Source organism: Rhinolophus hipposideros (assembly GCF_964194185.1).
Source record: "Rhinolophus hipposideros genome assembly, chromosome: 24".
In the NCBI taxonomy this organism is placed as follows: Eukaryota; Metazoa; Chordata; class Mammalia; order Chiroptera; family Rhinolophidae; genus Rhinolophus; species Rhinolophus hipposideros.
In genome coordinates, this window is record NC_138070.1 from 20,205,150 (window position 1) to 20,225,683 (window position 20,534).

The 20,534-nt window shown below is 39.8% G+C and overlaps 1 protein-coding gene across 15 annotated transcripts in view; it reads left to right on the forward strand.

Moving 5' to 3' along the window:
• The first annotated feature begins 1,900 nt into the window (after window positions 1-1,900).
• The window catches only part of DEPDC5 (DEP domain containing 5, GATOR1 subcomplex subunit), a 110,190-nt gene continuing 91,556 nt past the window's right edge, over window positions 1,901-20,534 (forward strand). For 11 of the 15 annotated variants that reach the window (XM_081037143.1, XM_081037154.1, XM_081037152.1 and 8 more), the window contains exons 1-8: window positions 1,920-2,111; window positions 2,792-2,915; window positions 4,901-4,988; window positions 5,373-5,419; window positions 6,802-6,887; window positions 7,667-7,750; window positions 8,751-8,800; window positions 15,913-15,982. In XM_081037143.1, the coding sequence (XP_080893269.1) occupies window positions 2,858-2,915; window positions 4,901-4,988; window positions 5,373-5,419; window positions 6,802-6,887; window positions 7,667-7,750; window positions 8,751-8,800; window positions 15,913-15,982 (483 nt within the window). In that variant the 5' untranslated portion in view covers window positions 1,920-2,111; window positions 2,792-2,857. Of the gene's footprint in view, window positions 2,112-2,791; window positions 2,916-4,900; window positions 4,989-5,372; window positions 5,420-6,801; window positions 6,888-7,666; window positions 7,751-8,750; window positions 8,801-15,912; window positions 15,983-20,534 lie in introns of all 15 variants that reach the window. The other 4 variants (XM_081037150.1, XM_081037157.1, XM_081037144.1 and 1 more) reach the window with 3 other exon arrangements.

Here is a 20,534-nt window from a genome sequence, read left to right on the forward strand (position 1 = left end):
GTTTATAGCCTATGAGTCCATATATTGCCCATATATACGTATACAGCTCATATATAGGCTACTACAGATGTTGTTGAGAAGAATTAATTAGAAATTCACTCTAAAACATTTCGACTTTTATAGTATCCATGTCCTCAAGTACCTTCTCAGGCAACTGTTTACCTATAGAAGAGAATCCGAGAAACCCAGTATTACTGGTTTGTCCTTGTGCCTCAGGCTCTAACATGACTCTGCACAGCACCATTACTGATCGTGTCTTTATTTACAAATGTGATTATTTTGTACCTCATGGATTTTTGTATTAATTTTAATTTTAAAATACTGCATTAAATAAACATTTACCTTGCTCACTGAGTTTTTTTGGCACATACTGCAGATGGTTGTAATGCGGTGGTTGTAGAACCAAGGCTGTTGGATCCCCTGTCTGTGAGCTCCAGCCTCCCCTAACCTTTACCAGCTTTAGACAAATTTTAAAAATCTCAAAATTTGCCAAAGTGTTGCAAACGTTTTGCCCAAATTAAAAAGTGAAATATTTGTATTCCTAAAATATGATACCAATTATGGACCTCTCTCAAGAGAAAGAATCAAATTTCCCTGAGGGTGGGCGAGAGAGAAACCCATTAGCTCCCTCAGAGATGGAAGAATTTCCCATAAGCCTCTGCTGCTGAGGTTGGAAAACAGCCTGGGGATCTGGGTGTGCCCCTGAATTGGCAACATATGAAGTCTTTTACATTTAACATTTTACCTCTTAAAAATTTTGCAACTGTTTAAGTCCGTTTGATTATATGTTTCCCTTTAACATAAAAATTACAATTATTTAATTTGTAAATCCTAAAGTAAAACATGGATGCTTAAAAAAGCTCTTCCTTGTCTTGCCACACGGCCTCCCTTCACCCCCTCCCAAATCTCTTTGTGGTATGCGATGTTTTTATCTTTTTTAAAAATTTAAACAATTTATTTTATTTTTTCTTTTAGGAGGACTCAGCTCACAGTGGCCTATATGGGGATCGAATTGGCAACCTCGGTGTTATGAGCACCAGGCTCTAACCAACTGAGCTAACCGCCCACCCCGATGTCTTTTATCTTTTAACTTTCAGAAAATATCCGCAAACCATAGGTTAATTAAATGGAAGCAGGAGACTTTGGTCAGCTTCAGGCACAGCCCACCCAGCTGATATTTCTCGAGAGAAAAATGTCCCAAAAATGTCCCGATGGATTGGGGCTTAGATTGAGCCCTTGGGAGTAGCATGAGGATGCTGTTTAAATGCTTAGATTTCGGAACCAAGTTGGACCTGACCGGGTGAGGATCCCAGCCTTTCCCCAGCCTGTTTCCCAGTGTGTGAAATACAATAGGGAAGTGCCACCTTAATAGGGAACGTGAGAATTACATAAGGATACCTGTGCAAGCGATAACCTATTATAACCAGGGAGGCATAGAACGTCATTTGGGGGCTGGAAGGATTTGAAAAGCTCCCCCAAAATGGATACTTCCCGGCAGGGGCCATCGCACTAAGTTGCACGTGCTCAGCTCTTTGCAAAAACCGTTCTCCCAGAAACTCTTATTTTGTGCCTCTCAGTAGTCCTGTGAAGCCAGGCTAGAGTCCACAACATTCTCTCCATAGATCCGGGGAGAATCGCCCGAGTTTGCCTTGTCCGCAGATCATTAAATTGGAAACGGGCTCGGATCTAGTCAGGAAAATCTAGGAGGAAAAGAATTTCCTCTCTAGGGCAAGCGATGCTCTGGCCGCCAGCAAGCAGGAAACGCTGCGGGCTGCCAGACTCGAGGCCGCACGCGACGCCCCACCCCCGGCACAAGCCCCGGATGGGGAAGTGGCGCGGACACCGAGAGGAGGCGGAGGCCGGGCCAGAGAGGCCCGGAGCGGGTGGGCGGGAAAGGGGCGGGGCCCCGGGGCGGAGCCACTGGAGCCGCGCGGGTTCTCAGGTGAGCGCTCCTCGCTTGGGGCTGGCTGGTCGGCGCGTAGAGCTCCGGCACCAAAGCGGCACGGCCTGTGGGGGCGTAGGCAGGGCGTCCGGAGGAGGCGCGGGGGACCCAGCGAGGGTCCGGCCCTCGGGGCCCCGGCCTGAAGCGGGAAGGGGCTCCGGAGCTGCGGGTGAGTGGAGCTGCCAGCCGGGGCCCGGGTTTGGGGAACAGGAGGGAGGGGGCCCTGCCTGTGGTTCGAGTCCTGGCCCCACCCCCAACCCGCTGTGTGACCTTAGGGAGACAGGGTTCTTTACCTCTCTGAGCCTCAGGAACCTCAGCTGTGAAGTGCGATTCGAGGGGAGGAACCGCTGAGAGTTCGTGCATGAACCCTTGCCTTCCTCCCGTTTATACTCTGTTTGCTCAGGTTATTGACGGCGAAACGTCAACAGTGGGAGTGCCTCTCAGTGTCTGAGTGACCTTGGGCAAGTCTCGTACTCTGGCCCCCGCTTTCCTCATCTACAGAATGAGTGTACTTACCTCTTAACATCTCTTTGTGATTTGAGTGTTATTGGCTTAGACAGAGGCAAGGTGATGAGCGCCCCATTCACTACAAGCTTTCCCTTTAGGGGTGTCGATAGAGAGAGTGTCTTCTTGGAGGCTGGACTGGACCCTGGCCTGAATTCCCCTTAGTTCCCCAGATTCTGTGGTTCTAGTTGTTCTCCATCACTCCTTGTACTTGGAGGAGTGATTTCCTCCAAGGGGTGATGCTGAACAAAACCAGCTGAACAAAATCAGTATTTTCACTAGCCTGGAATCAAAGAGCAGTTGTAAGGAAAAGTCTGAGTTCCAGCCTTTTTATTTGTGTTTCAGTGGCAGGGACACAAGATGACTTCTCTCCCCCAAGCCTGGAACAGCTGAAGGAAACAACAGAACAAGATGAGAACAACAAAAGTCTACAAACTGGTCATCCACAAGAAGGGCTTTGGGGGCAGTGGTCAGTATCGACCGGTCTTTGGGGGTTGTGTAAGTTGGCTGAGGTTCTGGTGTGTCCAGTGCTTTGAAAATTAGACACTGACTTTATGTGACAATCGAGGCAACTTAACTGAGTGAAGCAGCAAGTTGAATACAGTAGCTGGAGGACAATATTATTGGATAGCACAAACCTCTTCTAAAAGCGTTTGCACTCTGACTTTTAAGGAACGTTATGAATATTGTCAATTTACTACCTACCCTTCATTTGTATTTCTTAATTATATATTTACTATATATGTTCCATAAAATTCCAGTCTGACACTGGGTTGGCAGGAAAAAAACTTACGTTCAGTGAGAAACAGCAGATGTGCGTAAGGCAGTTAGGATTAAAGCATGAACCTTTGTGTGGCTCCGCGACGTAGTGAGAAGGGGCAGGAGTAGTGTGCTGTCCTGCACTAAATCAGAATCCAGAGTATCAGCTCTGCCTCTAATTTTCCCTGTGACTTGGGGCAAGCCCCTAGTGTATCGTATCTACAAATTCAAGCCCTTTAAAATAGTTTCTCTGTTTCTCTTAGCACCTTGAGTCTATAAATGTGCGGAATAGGATGATAGTAACATGATTTTATTTCTTTTTTGTAAATGAATCATTTCCCCTTCTGTCCTAACAACCTTCCTTGTTTCAGAAATTGGAATTAACAACACGCGTCTTTTTGAAATTGTATTTTAGTGTGCATTTGCTCCAAAAGCAAGGATTGCCCGAAAGTGAAAACAATAGTTTTATAGCATACGGTGTTGTATGGATCAAGTTAGATGATGTATGTATTTAGCAGAGCACCAGGTTCGTTAGTGCTGCTCAATAAATGTAGCCATTTGTAATGACCAGGATGAGGATATACTAGGCATTGCTATATTTAAAACAATTTCTGCTAAAATGTACAATCTGTGGTTAATGCTGTACTTGGTATGCAGTTGATGGTGCCTAAACGTTCGTGGAGTAGAATTGAATAGACCGCAGAAATAACTTTGGCAGACGGAAGGATACAAAGATACAGCATATGCGGTGCATATACAATGTATCCAATTCTGCTTTTTCATGTGCACAAGACAAAGGTAGCGATGCTGTGCCCAGTCTCCAGAACTATGAATGAAAACACGTCCAACAAATATTAGCTGCATACCTGTGCCAAACATAAAGGTTACGAATATGACATGGTCTCTTGTCTCTAAGGGGCTTTCAGCTTGATGAGATAGATGTGCAAAAAAGGAAATGATAACATGAAGCAGAACAGAATACATGCTTGGAGCTTGATTCAGAGTATGGAAATTAGGGGAAGGCTTCACAGAGGATTTGGCATAAAACTATCAGTGGGAACCATAGACCAAAGAATTTTTTTTTCCCTAGGCTGAATTTTTGTTTTGATTGTATTTGAAACCTGTATATGCTTATTTGTCATGGTTTTAGCATAATTAAAGACCATGTCTTTCCCCCCAAATTAAAATAGAAATCACTCCATTTGTATGGTTCTGACTCAGTATGTTATATTTGAAAGAGCTCTCCACCCTCATTGAGGAGCAGGGGTAAATAAACAGATGAAACTATGTCCTCTCAACATTTTAAGGGTCTCTTTGGACCCTAATGTGAACTGGTATCTGAAGTTTTTTTCCTGATCAAGTGCTGCCCTTCAAAGTCCAGACTTTAATTTTTGATTTCATTTGGCTTGATTTTTGTGACATATGAGAGATGGTGGACTTTAGGTAGAAGGAACTCTGGACTAGTCATCAGTCCTAGCTTTGCTGTTACTAGCTGTCTGCCTTTCGGCAGGTTGCTTTATAGTCTAGGTTATTTCCTCGTTTCTGCTAGATCCAAAGATTTGTGAGAATCACAATCAGACAATATTTTGGGTAATTTTGGATAAACATAAGGGATTGTACTGTACACCAACCTGATGGGGTTATGAGGATTTACTGTGAGGCCATACTTGCTTGAGATTGCTGAATTTCTTGCAGATGATGAGCTGGTAATGAACCCCAAAGTCTTTCCTCACATCAAACTTGGAGACATTGTGGAGATTGCTCACCCCAACGATGAATACAGGTTAGTGTCAGACTAGGCTCAAGGGAATTAACTGGGTGATATTTTGCCTAAGGGGCTTGAATGGCAAGACAGCTTTTTGCCTTCAGATAAAAATGCTCCCTCCTGCCCTCTGGATTTGATAAACCAATAATCTTTTAAACAGTGGTCCATTCTTTCTGTTTTTAAAGCTGAGATGACAACTCTGAAAAATCTGGGACGTTTATCCATTTCCTTGAGCACAAGTGCAGAGTTTCTTTGTTTCTAAGGGAACTTTCTTCCATTGTCTTACTGCAGGTTACAATATGTCCAGAATGATCTCTCTGCCTTTTGTGGGGGGTGCAGAAAGCTAGTTAGTTACTGCTTAGAGCATCCCATCTCTTAGTGGCTTCTTTTTTTTCTTTCCAGCCCTCTGCTCTTGCAGGTCAAGTCACTTAAGGAAGATTTACAGAAAGGTAAGAATTCCATTGCTTTTCTCAAGATTTGTATACTTCACTGTCACAGAAACTGCAAGAAACCTTTCTCTACAATCTCAGGGAATGAGGGCACAGTATTTCTCTTCTTATCAAATTATGCTCCCTCTTAGAAAAATGGGCAGATATCAAAACTGCCAAGGAATCTCATGTGTCATCATCTGATACTGAAGAAACTAGAGTCAGGAGGAAAATTAATCCGAAGAGGTGAAGCTTTAAACTTAACTATAATGATAATAATAATAATAATAATAATAATAATAATAATAGTAATGGTAATAATAATAATAATGTCAGCAAAGCATACTTTCTTAAATATTATGTTTTTGCACAAAATATTTGTTAAGTGCCTACTCTGGATGAGGCTGGGAAAGAAACATGTTGATAGTTAATTACAACACATGCAAGGCACTGTCCTGAAAGTGTTTTGTAATCTGTTTATCTTCCCACCAACTCTTGAGGGAGGTGAATTGGCTTGCCTGAAGTCAGTGAGTGGAGGAGCCAGTGGTGATTCTGCGTACTTATTCTGGATGCGAGTCCTTTCTTTTTTCTTCTAATGACTTTACCATGTTGATCAAAGAATTAAAATGTTAATGGTAGTAAATAAGGTAATGCCCTAAATAGTACTTAAAGCAAAATAAACCTTCTAATTTACTCTAAAGGATTTGGTGTCAATTACTTTTTTATATTTCAACTTGATAGGAAACCATTCTATAAAACCCGAATCCTAAGAGTGTCCTTTCTACCCTCCCCGCCTCCCTCTCCTACCACCTGTTGTGTTTCTTATTTACCAGATTTAAAGGCTCATTGAGAAGTTTCTTTCTTCACCACCACCACCACTTTATTTTAAATAAGAAAGGATCTCTTCCTCTCTTCTTCTGAATTTTCACAGCTCTTGGACCTTTTCTTCTTCTTTTTTTTTTTTTTAAATTGGGGAACAGTGTATTTTTCCAGGATGTCAAGTTGTTGTTTTTTCAATCTAGTTGTAAGGGGCGCAGCTCAGCTCCAAATCAAATCGTTTTCCGTCTCGCTGTGGAGGGCGCAGCTTACTGGCCGATGTGGGACTCAAACCGGCGACCTTTGTGTTATGAGCACCGCACTCCAACCACTGAGCCAACCGGCTGGCCCATTTGACCTTTTTTTATGTTGCTTCTTAAATTTTGTATTTTCTCTCTGTGTCCTATTTCTGTCTCTCTTTCATTTTTTAATTGTTTGGGCTCAGGTAGAGGCAGAGAACGTGCCTTGTCCATGGCAAAGGGTCAATTGTGTTGCTTGTTGAATGTCTGAGTATTTATAGATTAGAATGTATTTACCTGCATTTTTGCAGAACGTATTATCTGATCCAGAATTCTTCTCTGTTCCAGAAACTATCAGTGTGGACCAGACCGTGACCCAAGTGTTCCGTCTAAGACCTTACCAAGATGTCTATGTGAATGTGGTAGATCCAAAGGTGTGACTTTGTTCTGGACTTGAGTGTCTTTTGGAGATGATTAGCACCCTTCCTCAAGTTTAGGTCTCTAAGGAAACAGTGAGTTACTTAAGTATAGTGTTAGAATATTAAATATGTGGTCATGTGTAGGTCATTTATTTTATAGGGAGTACCGTGTTTCCCCGAAAATAAGACCTAGCTGGACTATCAACTCATAAGACCGGGTCTTATATTAATTTTTGCTTCAAAAGACGCATTAGAGCTGATTGTCCGGCTAGGTCTTATTTTTGGGGAAACAGGGTGTGTAGGTTACATCTAAAACCCTCTTCACTTTTTTAAAAGCTTGTCCTAAAAAGATTTTGTGTATATCTATATATCTATGTATTTATATATCTATACATATATATGTATATATTTGTGTGAAGCTAAATGTAAAATTTCTGTTAAAATACTAAAATTTCTTTATTCTCATTTTTCTTGTAGATGATGCTATTATAGGTAAAAAATCATTGTCTAAAAGATATTATTGACATTATGGAGGGAAATAAAGACTAAAACACAGAATCAGTCCTGTGGTACTTTTTGAACTTAACCATGATACAGCTGCTGTAGCATCTATTACAGACTTACCATTTGTACTCGAAAGCCTTCTTGGGCAGGATAAAATTCTATTTGTCTGGGTTCTGCTATTGAATGGTCTTCCAGTAGTTCTTTTTTGCTAAAAGGTTTGTCCATAATGAGTGGGCATTATCCTATGACTATAAAGTGTGTAGAGAGATGTATTTGATTATCCCTTTCAGGATGTGACCCTTGACCTAGTGGAATTAACCTTTAAGGATCAGTATATTGGCCGTGGGGATATGTGGCGACTAAAGAAAAGTTTGGTAAGATATGATTTTGAAAAAGTCTGTTTTCCATTATATTAATAATCCTGTTCATCTTAAAAATGAGAAGAGCTAGTAGGGAGGAGTTTAAAATAATTCCAAATTCCAGCACCACAATCATTGTAAACACTTTGTGTATCTTCTTCCATTCTCTTTTTATAATTTTTTTGAGCTTTTTTTTTTTTTCTTGGCTTGGTGATTGTTGGTGATTTTTACTCTGCATTTTTAGTTTGAATATGAAATTATAATATTATTTTATATTTGAATGGGACTTTAGTTTTCAGATTTTCACTTGATCTCATTTGCCCCTCACATCTCCTTGTGGACAGGTATTTATTACCCCTAATTTATAGATGTGAAAACTGAGATTGAGAAGGTAAGTGATTAGACAAGACTGGAAAGGTAATAAGCAGTTGACACTGGGCTAGAATCCAGATATTGTCTCTTCCAAATTAGACTGCTTTTGCTGTACCCTCTTTCCATTTTCCTTATTTATTTACTTTTAATGAACATTTTCCACTTAAAATGATAAGTTCATCAGAACTGTGAGCTGGCGCTGAAAATTCTCCTTATTGGACTTTCTTAAGTATTGTAAAACAAAAAATTATAGGTAGAATTTCCAAACAGGATATTTTCAGAAAAAAAGTATCTTCGCTCATTTTTGGTGGTGGGAGGAGGATTCCATTTTCTAAAATGAGAGAGAAAATGAGAAATAAATGTTCTATATTTTAAATGAGTACATAAATGGAGATATATATGCAAACATATGTGAAGATAAGTATATTGGTGAAGCCAGGCACTTATCCACCTGATTTTTACCATTGTCTACACTTGCCAAACTCTTAAGAACTTACTGTTATACCTGTTATATGGAGTCAATCTGTTACTTCCACGTTAATTGAACTTCAGGTTGTTACAAGAGATTAGGAAGCCAGGGCAGTTTCTTTGTGACCGTTTATAGCCTTGATGTGTTGTTGAATCTCTCTCTCTCTTCCCTTAGGTCAGCACATGTGCCTATGTCACACAGAAGGTGGAATTTGCTGGCATCAGGTAGCTAGTACATCACTTTTGACTCACCTGCTACGTAGTAAATGGGTGTAGGATCTAATGCCGTCAGTGGGCTACAGACAGCATTTGAGGGGTATGAATGTCCATATAATCAAATGCCCAGTAGCTTAAAATGTTAGATTGTTGTCGCTAAAACAAACCAGAAAACCCCAAAGTACATTAGAGTAGTTTTAAGATGAGTGGGAGTTGCTGAAGCCTCCTGGTATTTTGTAGACTCAATAGTTTTAGAACTGTAAACTGCTTTGTTTATTTTTTAAGATTTTTATGAAACTATAACTTACATGTAGTATTATATTAGTTTCTGGTGTACACAGCCGTTATTCAATACTTCTGTGTCTAAAGAAGTGATCACCATAAGTCCAGCAACCATCTGACAGTATACCATGTTATCACAACATTATTGACTATATTTCCTATGATGTATGGTATATCCCCATGACTTACTTGTTTTATACCTGGAAATTTATAACTCTTATTCCTCTTCACATTTCCCCACTTTTTGATTTTTCAATTACAGTTGACATTTAATATTATTTATGTTAATTTCAGGTATGTTGCATAGTGGTTAGACATTTATATAATTTGAGAAATGATCCCCCTACCTGACGAGTCTAGTACCCACCTGGCACTATATATATTCCCTACTATATTCCGTATGCTCATAACTATTTTCTAACTACCAATTTGTGTTTCTTAATGCCTTCACCTTTTTCACCCTGCCCCAACCCCACTCCTAACTATCACCCTGATAGATCTAGTACCCATCTGACACTATACATAGATATTATAATATTATTGACTATATTCCTTATGCTATACCCTACATCCCTATGACTACTTTGTAACAACCGATTTGTACTTCTTAATCCCTTCCCCTTTTTCATCCACGCCCAACTCCCTCCCATTTGGCAACCGTCAAAATGATCTGAAGTGAGTCTCTTGTAGGCAGCATATGTAAGGGTCTTGTTTTCTTATCCATTCAGTCACTATGTTTTTTGATTGGAACATTTAATCCATGTACATTGAAAGTAATTATTGATAGATATGTAGTTATTTCCATTTTATTCATATTTTTTTAAAGATTTTATTGGGGAAGGGGAACAGGGCTTTATTGGGGAACAGTGTGTACTTCCAGGACTTTTTTCCAAGTCAAGTTGTTGTCCTTTCAGTCTTAGTTGTGGAGGGTGCCATTCAGCTTCAAGTTGTTGTCCTTTCAGTCTTAGCTGTGGAGGGCGCAGCTCAGCTCCAGGTCCAGTTGCCCTTGCTAGTTGCAGGTGGCGCAGCCCACCATCCCTTGCTGGAGTCGAACCGACAACCTTGTGGTTGAGAGACCGGGCTCCAACCAACTGAGCCATCCAGGAGCTCAGCTGCAGCTCAGCAGCAGCTCAGCTCAAGGTGCTGTATTCAATCTTAGTTGCAGGGGGCGCTGCCCACCATCCCTTTCGGTACTCGAGGAATTCAACTGGCAACTTTTTGGTTGAGAGCCCACTGGCCCATGTGGGAATCGAACCGGCAGCCTTCGGAAGTTAGGAGCATGGAGCTCTAACTGCCTGAGCCACTGAGCCAGCCCATTTTATTCATATTTTTTACCTTTTTTTTCCCCCTCATCTTAAAGAAGTCCCTCTAAGATTCTGTGTAATACTGGCTTAGTGGTGATGAATTCCTTTGGCTTTTTCTTGTCTGAGAGGCTCTTTTTCTGTCCTTTGATTCTAAATGATACCGTGTTTCCCCGAAAATAACACCTAGTCAGACAATCAGCTCTAATGCGTATTTTGGAGCAAAAATGAATAAAAGACTTGGTCTTATTTTGCTATAATACCGGGTCTAGTATAACATAATACAACATAATATAATATAATATAATATAATATAATATAATATAATATAATACTGGATTTTATATAATATAACATAAGACCCGGTCTTATATTCATTTTTGTTCCAAAAGACGCATTAGAGCTGATTGTCCGGCTAGGTCTTATTTTTGAGGAAACAAGGTAACTTTGCTGGTTAGAGTAATCTTGGTTGTAGTCCTGGCTTTTTATCACTTTGACTATTTCGTGCCAACCCCTCTGGTCTGGGAAATAGCTTTAAATTAACATTTAATCAAACCTCATTTTACAAATTGAGGAACAGGATTGGAGACATAAAATGACTAGCACAATAGTTCCTGATTTGCTGCCTTTTAAACTGCATTTCACTGTTCTTCATTAATAAAATTATTTGTGCGTGTCAGTTTGTGAAGAAGAGAGAAAAAGGGACTTTTGGAAACTCCCTTTAAATTAAAAAAGCATAACATCCACATAGTAAAGCCTTTAATACAGAGGTATATAGTGAAATATAAATCCTTCTCCTTAGAAGAAACTGTGTCTTTCCTGAAATTTGCTGTATACGTACAGTCATATTTGCATCTGGTTGACTCACCTTTAAAGATGCTAAGATTGACCAGTGTGTTTCAGTGATGCAGTCTGGTCTCCCATTCTGAAGTTCCCCATCAACTTTTCACCTAGTGAGCCTTTCACCTAATCATCCATTGATGATTGTTGCAAGATGATGATTTTCTAGTTCAGTCATTCCTTGTACTTTTATTAGCCAGAGTCCTTTTGAAAAGAATTTTCACCAGCAACTAACATTAGTTGGTTAGTCTGATCTACTTGATTATCAAAGAAAGGATGAAGGATTCACTTTCTCCAAAACAGGATGTTTTAAAAGTTGGAGAATCAAATTTTTTTGAAAAATCTTAGCAATAAAAGCACAGCCTGAAAAGTGACTAAAGTCTCAAGCGCAACAAGAAATGTGCCCTAGATATAAGCTAGTCTTATATAAGCCTTCTGATATAAGCTAGTCTCTCAGAGGTGGTGGGCCAGGAAACCTATGGGGGACTCCTTCAGTGCCAGTGATGAGCAGGGTGATGTTGGGCCGGTGGAGAGTCTCTGAGTCTATTCATCTGCATGAAATCGTTGGTTTAGAATCTTTCTCTGTAGAGGACCAGATAGTAAATATTTTAGAATTTGGGCCTCATGGGTTTCAGTCTGTGTTGTGAAGTATTTGCTTTTTTCCAACCATTTTTAAATGTAAAACTTGTTCTTAAGGCGGTACAAAAACAGGAGATGGGCTGGATTTGGCCTGCAACTGTCTTTTGCTGGGTCCTGGTTTAGAAGCCTCAGATTCCCTTCATTCGTAAATTCCTTGTTTCTCTGTGTAAATGTCCTCATATACATGGTGCTAGACATAGAAATGAAAACGCTGGCATAAAGGCAGTTTTAGACTTTTAAAGATCTGTCCTAATATTTTGCTCATTCATGGCTAAATGTAAACCACAAAGTCTTCTACCATTTTTTCCAGAAGATTTCTTTATAGTCTTCCTACACTGAATCAAAAGTCACTTCTACCTAGATAAGGCACGGAAAAGAAAAAATGATGCTCTGGGCCTCATATGACACTAAAAGTATAGTCATTATTTGTATAAAGTCATAATAAATTATTAAAGAATTTCTCTGTAGTTTAGCCTTTTTACCCTGGTAATTTAGTCAGTAATTAAGGATACATGAGAGTGTTTTATTACCTTGAGAACCTGCATTGTTTTTATTTTTTAAGATAAACATTTTGATTTTCTCTGAGCAAATTTCTAATGTATTCTTTAAAATGTTACAAAATGAGCATTTAAAATAAAATTTAAGAAAATTTTAAAAGAAGAATATTGCACCTAAATCTTATCTCCTAACAATTAGCATTTTGCTGTTTTAAAATATTGAACTTTGTTATGAAGAGATCTCTTTTTCCCAGATATAGTTTTTTTTTTTTAATTAAAGTTTATTGGGGGTGACAATTGTAAGTAAAGTTACATAGATTTCAGATGTACAAGTCTGTATTACATCATCTATATCTCACATTGTGTGTTCACCACCCAGAGTCAGTTCTTTTTCCATCACCATATATTGGACCCCGTTTACCCTGTTCTGGAGTCCCCCCCACAACTTACCCTCTGGTAACCCCTAAACTATTGTCTATGTCTATGAGTTTTTGTTCCTTCATTTGTTTGTCTTGTTCTTTTGTTGTTTCCAGTTTCAGATATAGTTTGTGGGACTGCTTGCTAGCTATGGTTTCTTTTTTTACTTAAAAAAACCTTTTTTTTCTGACTCATACACCAAAGGGAACAACACTGAATTGTTTCTGACCCCGACTTCTCAGCTCTCCAGAGGGAGACACAGCTGTGTGAAGTTACACTTAAAACCCTTTCAGTTGAGGGGTTTTCCTGCTAGTTCCCACTGCAGAGGATCTCCTGGGATCCTCCCTGATTTGAATTCTGATTCTATGGTGGCCATTCTCTTCAAATGGTTCCCTGATCATAGAATTGATATAGTTAGGTGCCACTTTTCTGCACATGCTATCTACCAGGCAATATGCTAAGTATGTTTATATACAATGTTTGCTCATTGTGGAGAATTTGAAAAACAGAAGAAGCAGGAATCAAATATTACTACTCAGAAGCAACCATGGTTAACATTTTGACATAGTTCTGTCAAAATGTTGTCTTTTCCCTTTTGACATGAGACCATATAATACGTACAATTTTATTTCCTGCTGAAAACAAAACCCAAAACTCTGATTTTAAAAAATACGTATTTATTCTAGAAAATTTGGATACTACAGAGCGTATAAAGAAGGAAATTTACGATATAAAGAAGGTATGGTATATAAGCCAACTACCATCAGATAACTACTATTAAATTTTGGTGTGACCTTCCAATATTTTATTTGCATACATACATGTATCTTTATTTAGGTGATGATACTGTGTGTACTGTTCTGTATCCTTTTCCACTTAAAAGCATATAAACATTTCTGGCGAAAACTTCCGGTAAACATTATTTAAATGGTTCTATGATATTCTGTTCTGTGGATACACTGTAATTTACTTAACTGGTCTGCCCTTACTGGCCATTTAGGTTGTTCAAAGATGTGTAATGCAATGACAGTACAGTGACCATACTTTGCATTTATTTAAACTTTTTATTCACAAAATAAAACTTAGATGTAAAGGATAGTAGAGATCACTGAACCCCAACAGGTCATTTGATGAAAAGGGAGGGCAGGTGACCTGCGGGAGATCCTAACCAGAGGCTAGTGCCCTCAGGTCCACTTCATTCTGGTCGAGGGCTTCTGCCTTTGTAGGGAAGCCACATTTGCTCCTGGGTTGTGTCCTGGGGGAAAGTGGATTTGGCATTTGCATCTGCCTGTGGAATTTCTCTGTTGAACCAGTAGAAAAGAGAAGAGATGCTGCCTCAGGGTGTTCTCAGTTCCTGTTTGAGTAAGGGCTTATTTAGGCTTAGCATCTCGTTTCTCTCTCTCTCATTAAAAAACCATTTCCATAGGAATAATAACTTGTGCAGTTTACCAAGTCCTCTCATTTACAATCTTTCATTGGGTCCTCCCAGAGGTCTAGATGATGGATAGGGCAAGGTTCTTAACCACATTTACGGAATTTTTCAAAAACCTGAGGCTTAAAAAGATTATGACTTGACCTCCACAGGGAGTGGAGGCACAAGAATCTAAGCCCAAATTTTGTAATACCATTTTGTCTATGAATACTAGTAGAAGGTGGTTGAGTGAGTGCACTGTCAATGAGCTTGTTTTAGAGGTTTGGTTAATTTGGGGTTCAGTAGCTTGTATGCAGGATACTTCCTGATAATAGATTTCATAGATCATGGGCACATTCAGTCCTTCCTTATGATGTGAAAGAAACAGAAGTCTGTGCTCAAGTCAGGCTTGCTGCAGTTGTCCACTCACAGACACACTTGGGCAAAGGAATAACAAGAGGCACTCTTCTTGGTGAAAGCAGAGCTAGAACCCTGAGAAGCATATTTGAAAAACACAGGCTTGGTCCAACCTTCTTTATTTTCCAGATGGGAGGGAGGCCCAGGGAGGCTAATTGATTGTCCAGCGTTTCCCAGGTAGCCTGAGCTGTGACTCATGGTACACAGCGTTTTCCTTGCTTTTATTTTGTCTTTTCCTCTTTATTTTTTTTAACGAGAACTGATTATTTAGGGCTAGGCAGGCAACTGTATTGGAGTTGGTAGAAGAGAAAGGCTTGCTTAATTGGTTGAAAGATGATTACAAGGTCCTTGGGTAGTAACAGCTATCACTTCTTCTCTGGGATAACATTTTGTGCTGCTATTTTCCTATTGTTATTGTTCTTGCTTATACAAATAGCAACTAGTGATCTTACCTGATTTTTTTTTTGCTGGGGGTATAACAGGGTCAGAAAGATTATGGCCTGCAAGCTAGACACTACATCTGTAGTGTCTCCTGCCCCAGCACTGCCCTGAGAAGCTTCCCTGAATTACCTAGTTTAATTCTCAAAACAGCTCTATAAAGTAGGTGTCATTATCTCATTTTTTTAGATAAGGACACTGAGTTATTTCCCCAAGGCCATTTAACTAGTCAGTGGCACTCAGAACTGAGATAGCTGCCTAGACTAATTTCAATCCAGATTGGTCAGCTCTGAAGGCCATGCTGTTTGTATCATCCATTTCACACCTTAAAAAGTTACAGAGTAGAAAACATCAAGCCCTCCAAATGCAATAGCAAGTTGCCACGAAAATTATTCAGGAGAATGGCCTCCATTGAATAGAGAGACCCTATCCCTTCATGCCTCCTGACTGCCTGTCTTCTAATCCTGATATTAAGGTGGATTTTATTTCTTTTGAAACTCGTTGTATCAAAGCTGGTATTAGCAAAATTGTTCCTGAGTACTTCTTAACTGGTTTTGTAACGTGGACTCTTTTAAGATTTGCCAAAAGCTATAATTCTCTACCCAGAAAAATTTGCATCATTTCAGAAGGTTCATGGGTTCTCTGAAGCCCTTCTTTGGAGCTGCATGGACTCCCCAGATTAAGAGCTCCCATTGTACACAATCGATATGCTTTAAGAATTCTTGATGTTGTATAATCTGTTCATGGTGCTGTCTGTGGAAGTCTATACCTGGCCAGGTCATTGGGGTATAAGTAAGAGAGTAGAGTAAGTACCTTGAAGTCACCCGTTTCTTCATGGTGTATGTAAGACTTGTAAATTGTGTATGTATTTCCTTTTAGGGCACAGGCTGGTGAGCTGTGGGTCAAGAATGAGAAGGTTATGTGTGGTTATATCAGTGAAGATACCAGGGTAAGACTGATAAAATGCTTTGTGGTTTTGTTTCCCCATACCATTATGTCTAAGTCCTAAAATCTGAAACAAAACAGACACAAGCAAAAACTTGATAATCTCATGATGGCTACTGTCTGTCTGCCCAAGTGGGCTATATTGTAATATTATCAGGGACCCCTGAAATGCTAATATTTTATAGTTGGAATTCTCTAGTTTGGGGATGATCTTGATTTTCTTCTTCTGAAGCAGGTCTGTTTAATATCAGACACAGATGTAATGTCAAGTGTGCAGACTTATGTGCCCGCTAATACATAGCAAAAGTTAGACTCAGTAGTAGATTGCATTGGAATCTCTGTTGCTCTCCATTCCTGTTGGAAAAATCCAAACTGAACAGCTGTGAATATTCCCCATGCTGGTGAAACCATCCACCTATTTTCCCTTGTTCTCATCCCCCTGCCTCCCTGGAGAGCAGTGTTTCTCAAATGGGGATAATAGTTCACCAGGAATTTTTTTGCCAGTATCTGGAGACATTTTTGGTTGTCACAACTGGGGTTGTGCGGAGGATGCTGCTAAACATGCTTCAATGTATAGGACAGCCAATAAAGAATTATCTGGCTCCAAATGACAGTAATGTTGTGGGGGGCTGTCTTGTGCATTGTGGGATGTTTAGCAGCATCCATGGCTTCTACCCACTAAAGGCCAGTAACACCCTCCAGCGCCCTGCTCATGAGAACCAGAAACGTCTCCAGACATCACCAGATGTCCCCTGAGGGAGCACAGTTGCTCCTATTGAGAACCAACGCCCCTAGAGGTAACCATACCTAATTTTTTTTTTGTAATTTCCTTGTTTACATAGTGGATATATATATATTAATATTAATATATATTATATAATATATTATATTATATTAACTATATTAATCACATTAATATATTATATCATATATATTGATTAGTGTATAATATAATGTATATTAACCTAAATAGCATATTATTTGTTTTGCTTAGTTCGAACTTTATTAAAGTGGAATAAAAATGTATGTAGTCCTTTTTTTTTTTAAGCTAGCCTGTTTGTACTAAATACTCTCTCTCTCTCTCTCTCTCTCTCTCTATATATATATATGTATATATATATATATATATATAAAATAATTTTTTTTTTTGAGGAATTTTGGGGAACACTGTATTTCTCCAGGGCCCATCAGTTCCTAGTCGTCCTTCAGTCTAGTTGTGGAGGGCGCAGCTCAGCTCCAAGTCCCGTCGCCATTTTGAATCCTTAGTTGCAGGGGGTGCAGCCCACCATCTCATGTGGGACTTAAACTGGTAACCTTGTTGTTGAGAGCTCGCGCTCTAACCAGCAGAGCCATACGGCCGCCCCTCGGCAGCTCAGCAGCAGCTTGTTGTCTTCAGTCTAGTTGTGGAGGGTACAGCTCACTGGCCCATGTGGGAATCGAACCGGCAACCCTGTTGTTCTGAGCTCGCGCGCTCCAACCTACTGAGCCATCCAGACGCCCCTCAATACTATATTTTTAATCTATAATTAGGAGTATGTCGGCTGGGTCATAGGTTCCACTTTGTAAGATAATGCCAAATTATTTTTCAAATTCTTTGTGTCAGTTTATATACTCCTAGTAGTAATATATATAAAGTCTCTTGGTCTCTTACAGTTTTTCACTTTTCCCAATACTTGGTCTTAAATTTTCAAAGTTTTTGCAACTCCAGTGGGCATAAATTGGTATTTTATAGTGATCTTAATTTGCTTTTCCCCAGTTTTCTAGAAATTCAGTCTTAAGCATGATTTACAGAGACCATGATCGTTTTGTGTATGCTTACCCCTTCAACCTCATTCATTCCTTTATTTAACAGATAATTTGGAAGCACCTCTTATGTGTCAGCTACTGTGCTTTTTTTTTTTTTTTTTTTTTTTGGATTTAGTACAGAACAGTATCAGTGAACAACCTTCATTCTAGAGGGGATTCAAAGAGGGGGAATCCCCATTCCTCGGGCCTCCATGGGTGAACAGTGCAGACCAGATCCCTCCTGGTCAGGAGTTTATAACCTAGTGAGGAGACAGATGTAACTAGACATCCAGTCCATGAATGTAATTACAGATTATGATGAGTACTTCAAAGGAAATTAACTGGGTAATGAGAAGGACTAACTGAGAGTGGTTGCCTTAGTAAACAAATGGGCTAAGTTAAAAATTCTGAGGAAAACAGGACATTGAGATAGACAATAACAGGAGACCCTTCTTTACAAAGATGGGCAGTAAAGGCTTCTGTGAGAAGGTGCCAGAAAGGTGAGAAACTTAGCAAGCGTATGGAAGTTGAAGCAACAAGTGTTTCAGGCAGAGGAAACAATTGCAAGAGGCCAGTGTGACGAGCACAGGAGAGGAGCAGGGAGAATATTAGTGAGGAGGTAGTCAGGTTCCCGCCAGTTCACACAGGGCCTTGGGGGCCATCTGTTCTAAGGACAGTTCGAATCCATTGAAGGATTTTAAGAGGGGGTGTGATACATGAAGTATGCTTTTTAAAGAGCACTTAATCATTTAGTTGGATTTTGTTGAACAAAAAACCCAAAGTAACAGTGGCAAATTGGTGCTTAAAGGTTAACTTTCATAGGTAGTCAATTCATGGCTGGTATCTCTGTCACAATTATTGGTGATTTAAGGCTCCTCTGTCTTCCTGTCTGGCCATCCTCAGGACTGGGCTTCCCTGATACAGCGAGAGCTGCTGTTACCACATCCATATTCCAGGCAGAGGAGGTAGAAAGGGAAGAAAGACAGGAGGGGCGCATCCTCCAGCCAAGTCAGCTTCCTTTAAGGATACAACACTTCCATTTACATCTTTCTGGCCAGAATTTAGTCACGTGCAGCTGCTCACAGACTGGGAAGTGTCTTTTTTTGGGTCTCTGGCCTCCCAGAATAGACAGCTTCCTGTTTTATAGGAAGAAAGGGCATTGGATAGGCATCCACAGGACTTGCTGTAGTCCCTCTGGCTCTGGTGTAGCGAGTTGGTTGTAGGGGCTAGAACAGAAGCAGAGACGAGTTAGGGAATTAACAGAAGTGGCATGGACTGGAGTGGGAGCTGTAACAATGGAGAGATGTGGGCAGATTTGAGCTACATTTTGGGTTAGAGTCCACAGAATTTACTGATAGATTAGATGTGAGGAGTGAAAGAAAGAGAAGAATTGAGCAGCTGGGTAGATAGATGTATCTTTTATGAAATGGGGAAGACTGGAGAGGAGACTTTTTGGGGAAATTAACAAGCTCAATTTGCGAGATGCCCGTTGGACACCTGAGTAGAGAAATCAGGGGTGGCAGTTGAGTCTGGAGCTCATTTTGTCACTTCTCCCATATATCGCCCCCACCATGTCCTCACCTTGGGAACCATTCGCTGTTCCTCAAACATGACGCAGTCTCTCTCACCTCCGTGTCTTTGCACAGGCTGCTCTTTCCTACTTGGGAAAGACCCTGCCTTCCCCTTTTCCCAAGCCACTCATCATCCTTCAGTGCTAGTCTCCGGTTTTCATGCTTCTGGAAAGCCTTTCTGGTTCCATCAGGCTGGAAGTGTACCCTGGACGTGTGCATATGTTGGCACATATCACACTGTGCTAGATGTTTGCTTGCATGCCTGCCAGCAGACGGCAGACACTTTGTCGGCAAGGAATTTATCTTTTGCCTCTCTGTTTCCAAGTTCTCTGGCATGGCTCCTGGTACTTAGCAGTCTTTCACATGTTTGTCGAATGAAATTTTAGACCTGCTTTCCTCACTCAATAATTCATGATCTGATTAGGAAAATAAGAGTTTAGTGTATGGAAAGAAATGAGCACTACAAAGTTTAATTAATGGCACAGGGTCCTCTTACTTTAGATAAACTTTATAACCAGTTCAATTACCTGGTTTTCTAGCCCACAAAAGATTAGAAGTAGCGAACATAACAGGAAAGAATATAGATGTCTACAACTTATTTTTATATAGAAAAAATAAGGCGGATTGATTGATACGTAAAGGGATGGCTAGGTGGCCATAGGTAAATGATAAAGCCAGTATCAGTCATTGTAGGATTTAGGTGGTGAGTGTGTGGGTGGGTGTTTGCTTTATGATTTTCTTCAACTCTTTCGTATGTTTGAAAACTTTCCTAATAAAATAATAAAAAGAACCCCCAATTTTAAATTAAGAATGGCGATATAAATTGTATTCTACAGATATAGCTGTATTTCTACATAAAAAATACAATAGAAAAAGTTCTAACCAGCATTATCGAGAATTTTTCAAGGTATCTTTGAAAAGCATTCAAATAAAGTAAATGATTGATTCACTTAAAAAAGAAGAAAGGCAAACAGCCCAATTGAAAATTGAGCAAATAGTTTGAATAGATATTTTTTCCAAAGAAGATATACAAATGGTCGGTCGATAAACACATGAAAGGATGCTCACTATCATCCATCATTAGGGAAATGTAAATCAAAACCACAATGAGATACCCACCTGAAACCCACTAGGATGGCAATAATAGAAATGAAATTTTTTAAAAAGAAAACTAACAAGTGTTGGAGAGGATGTGGAGAA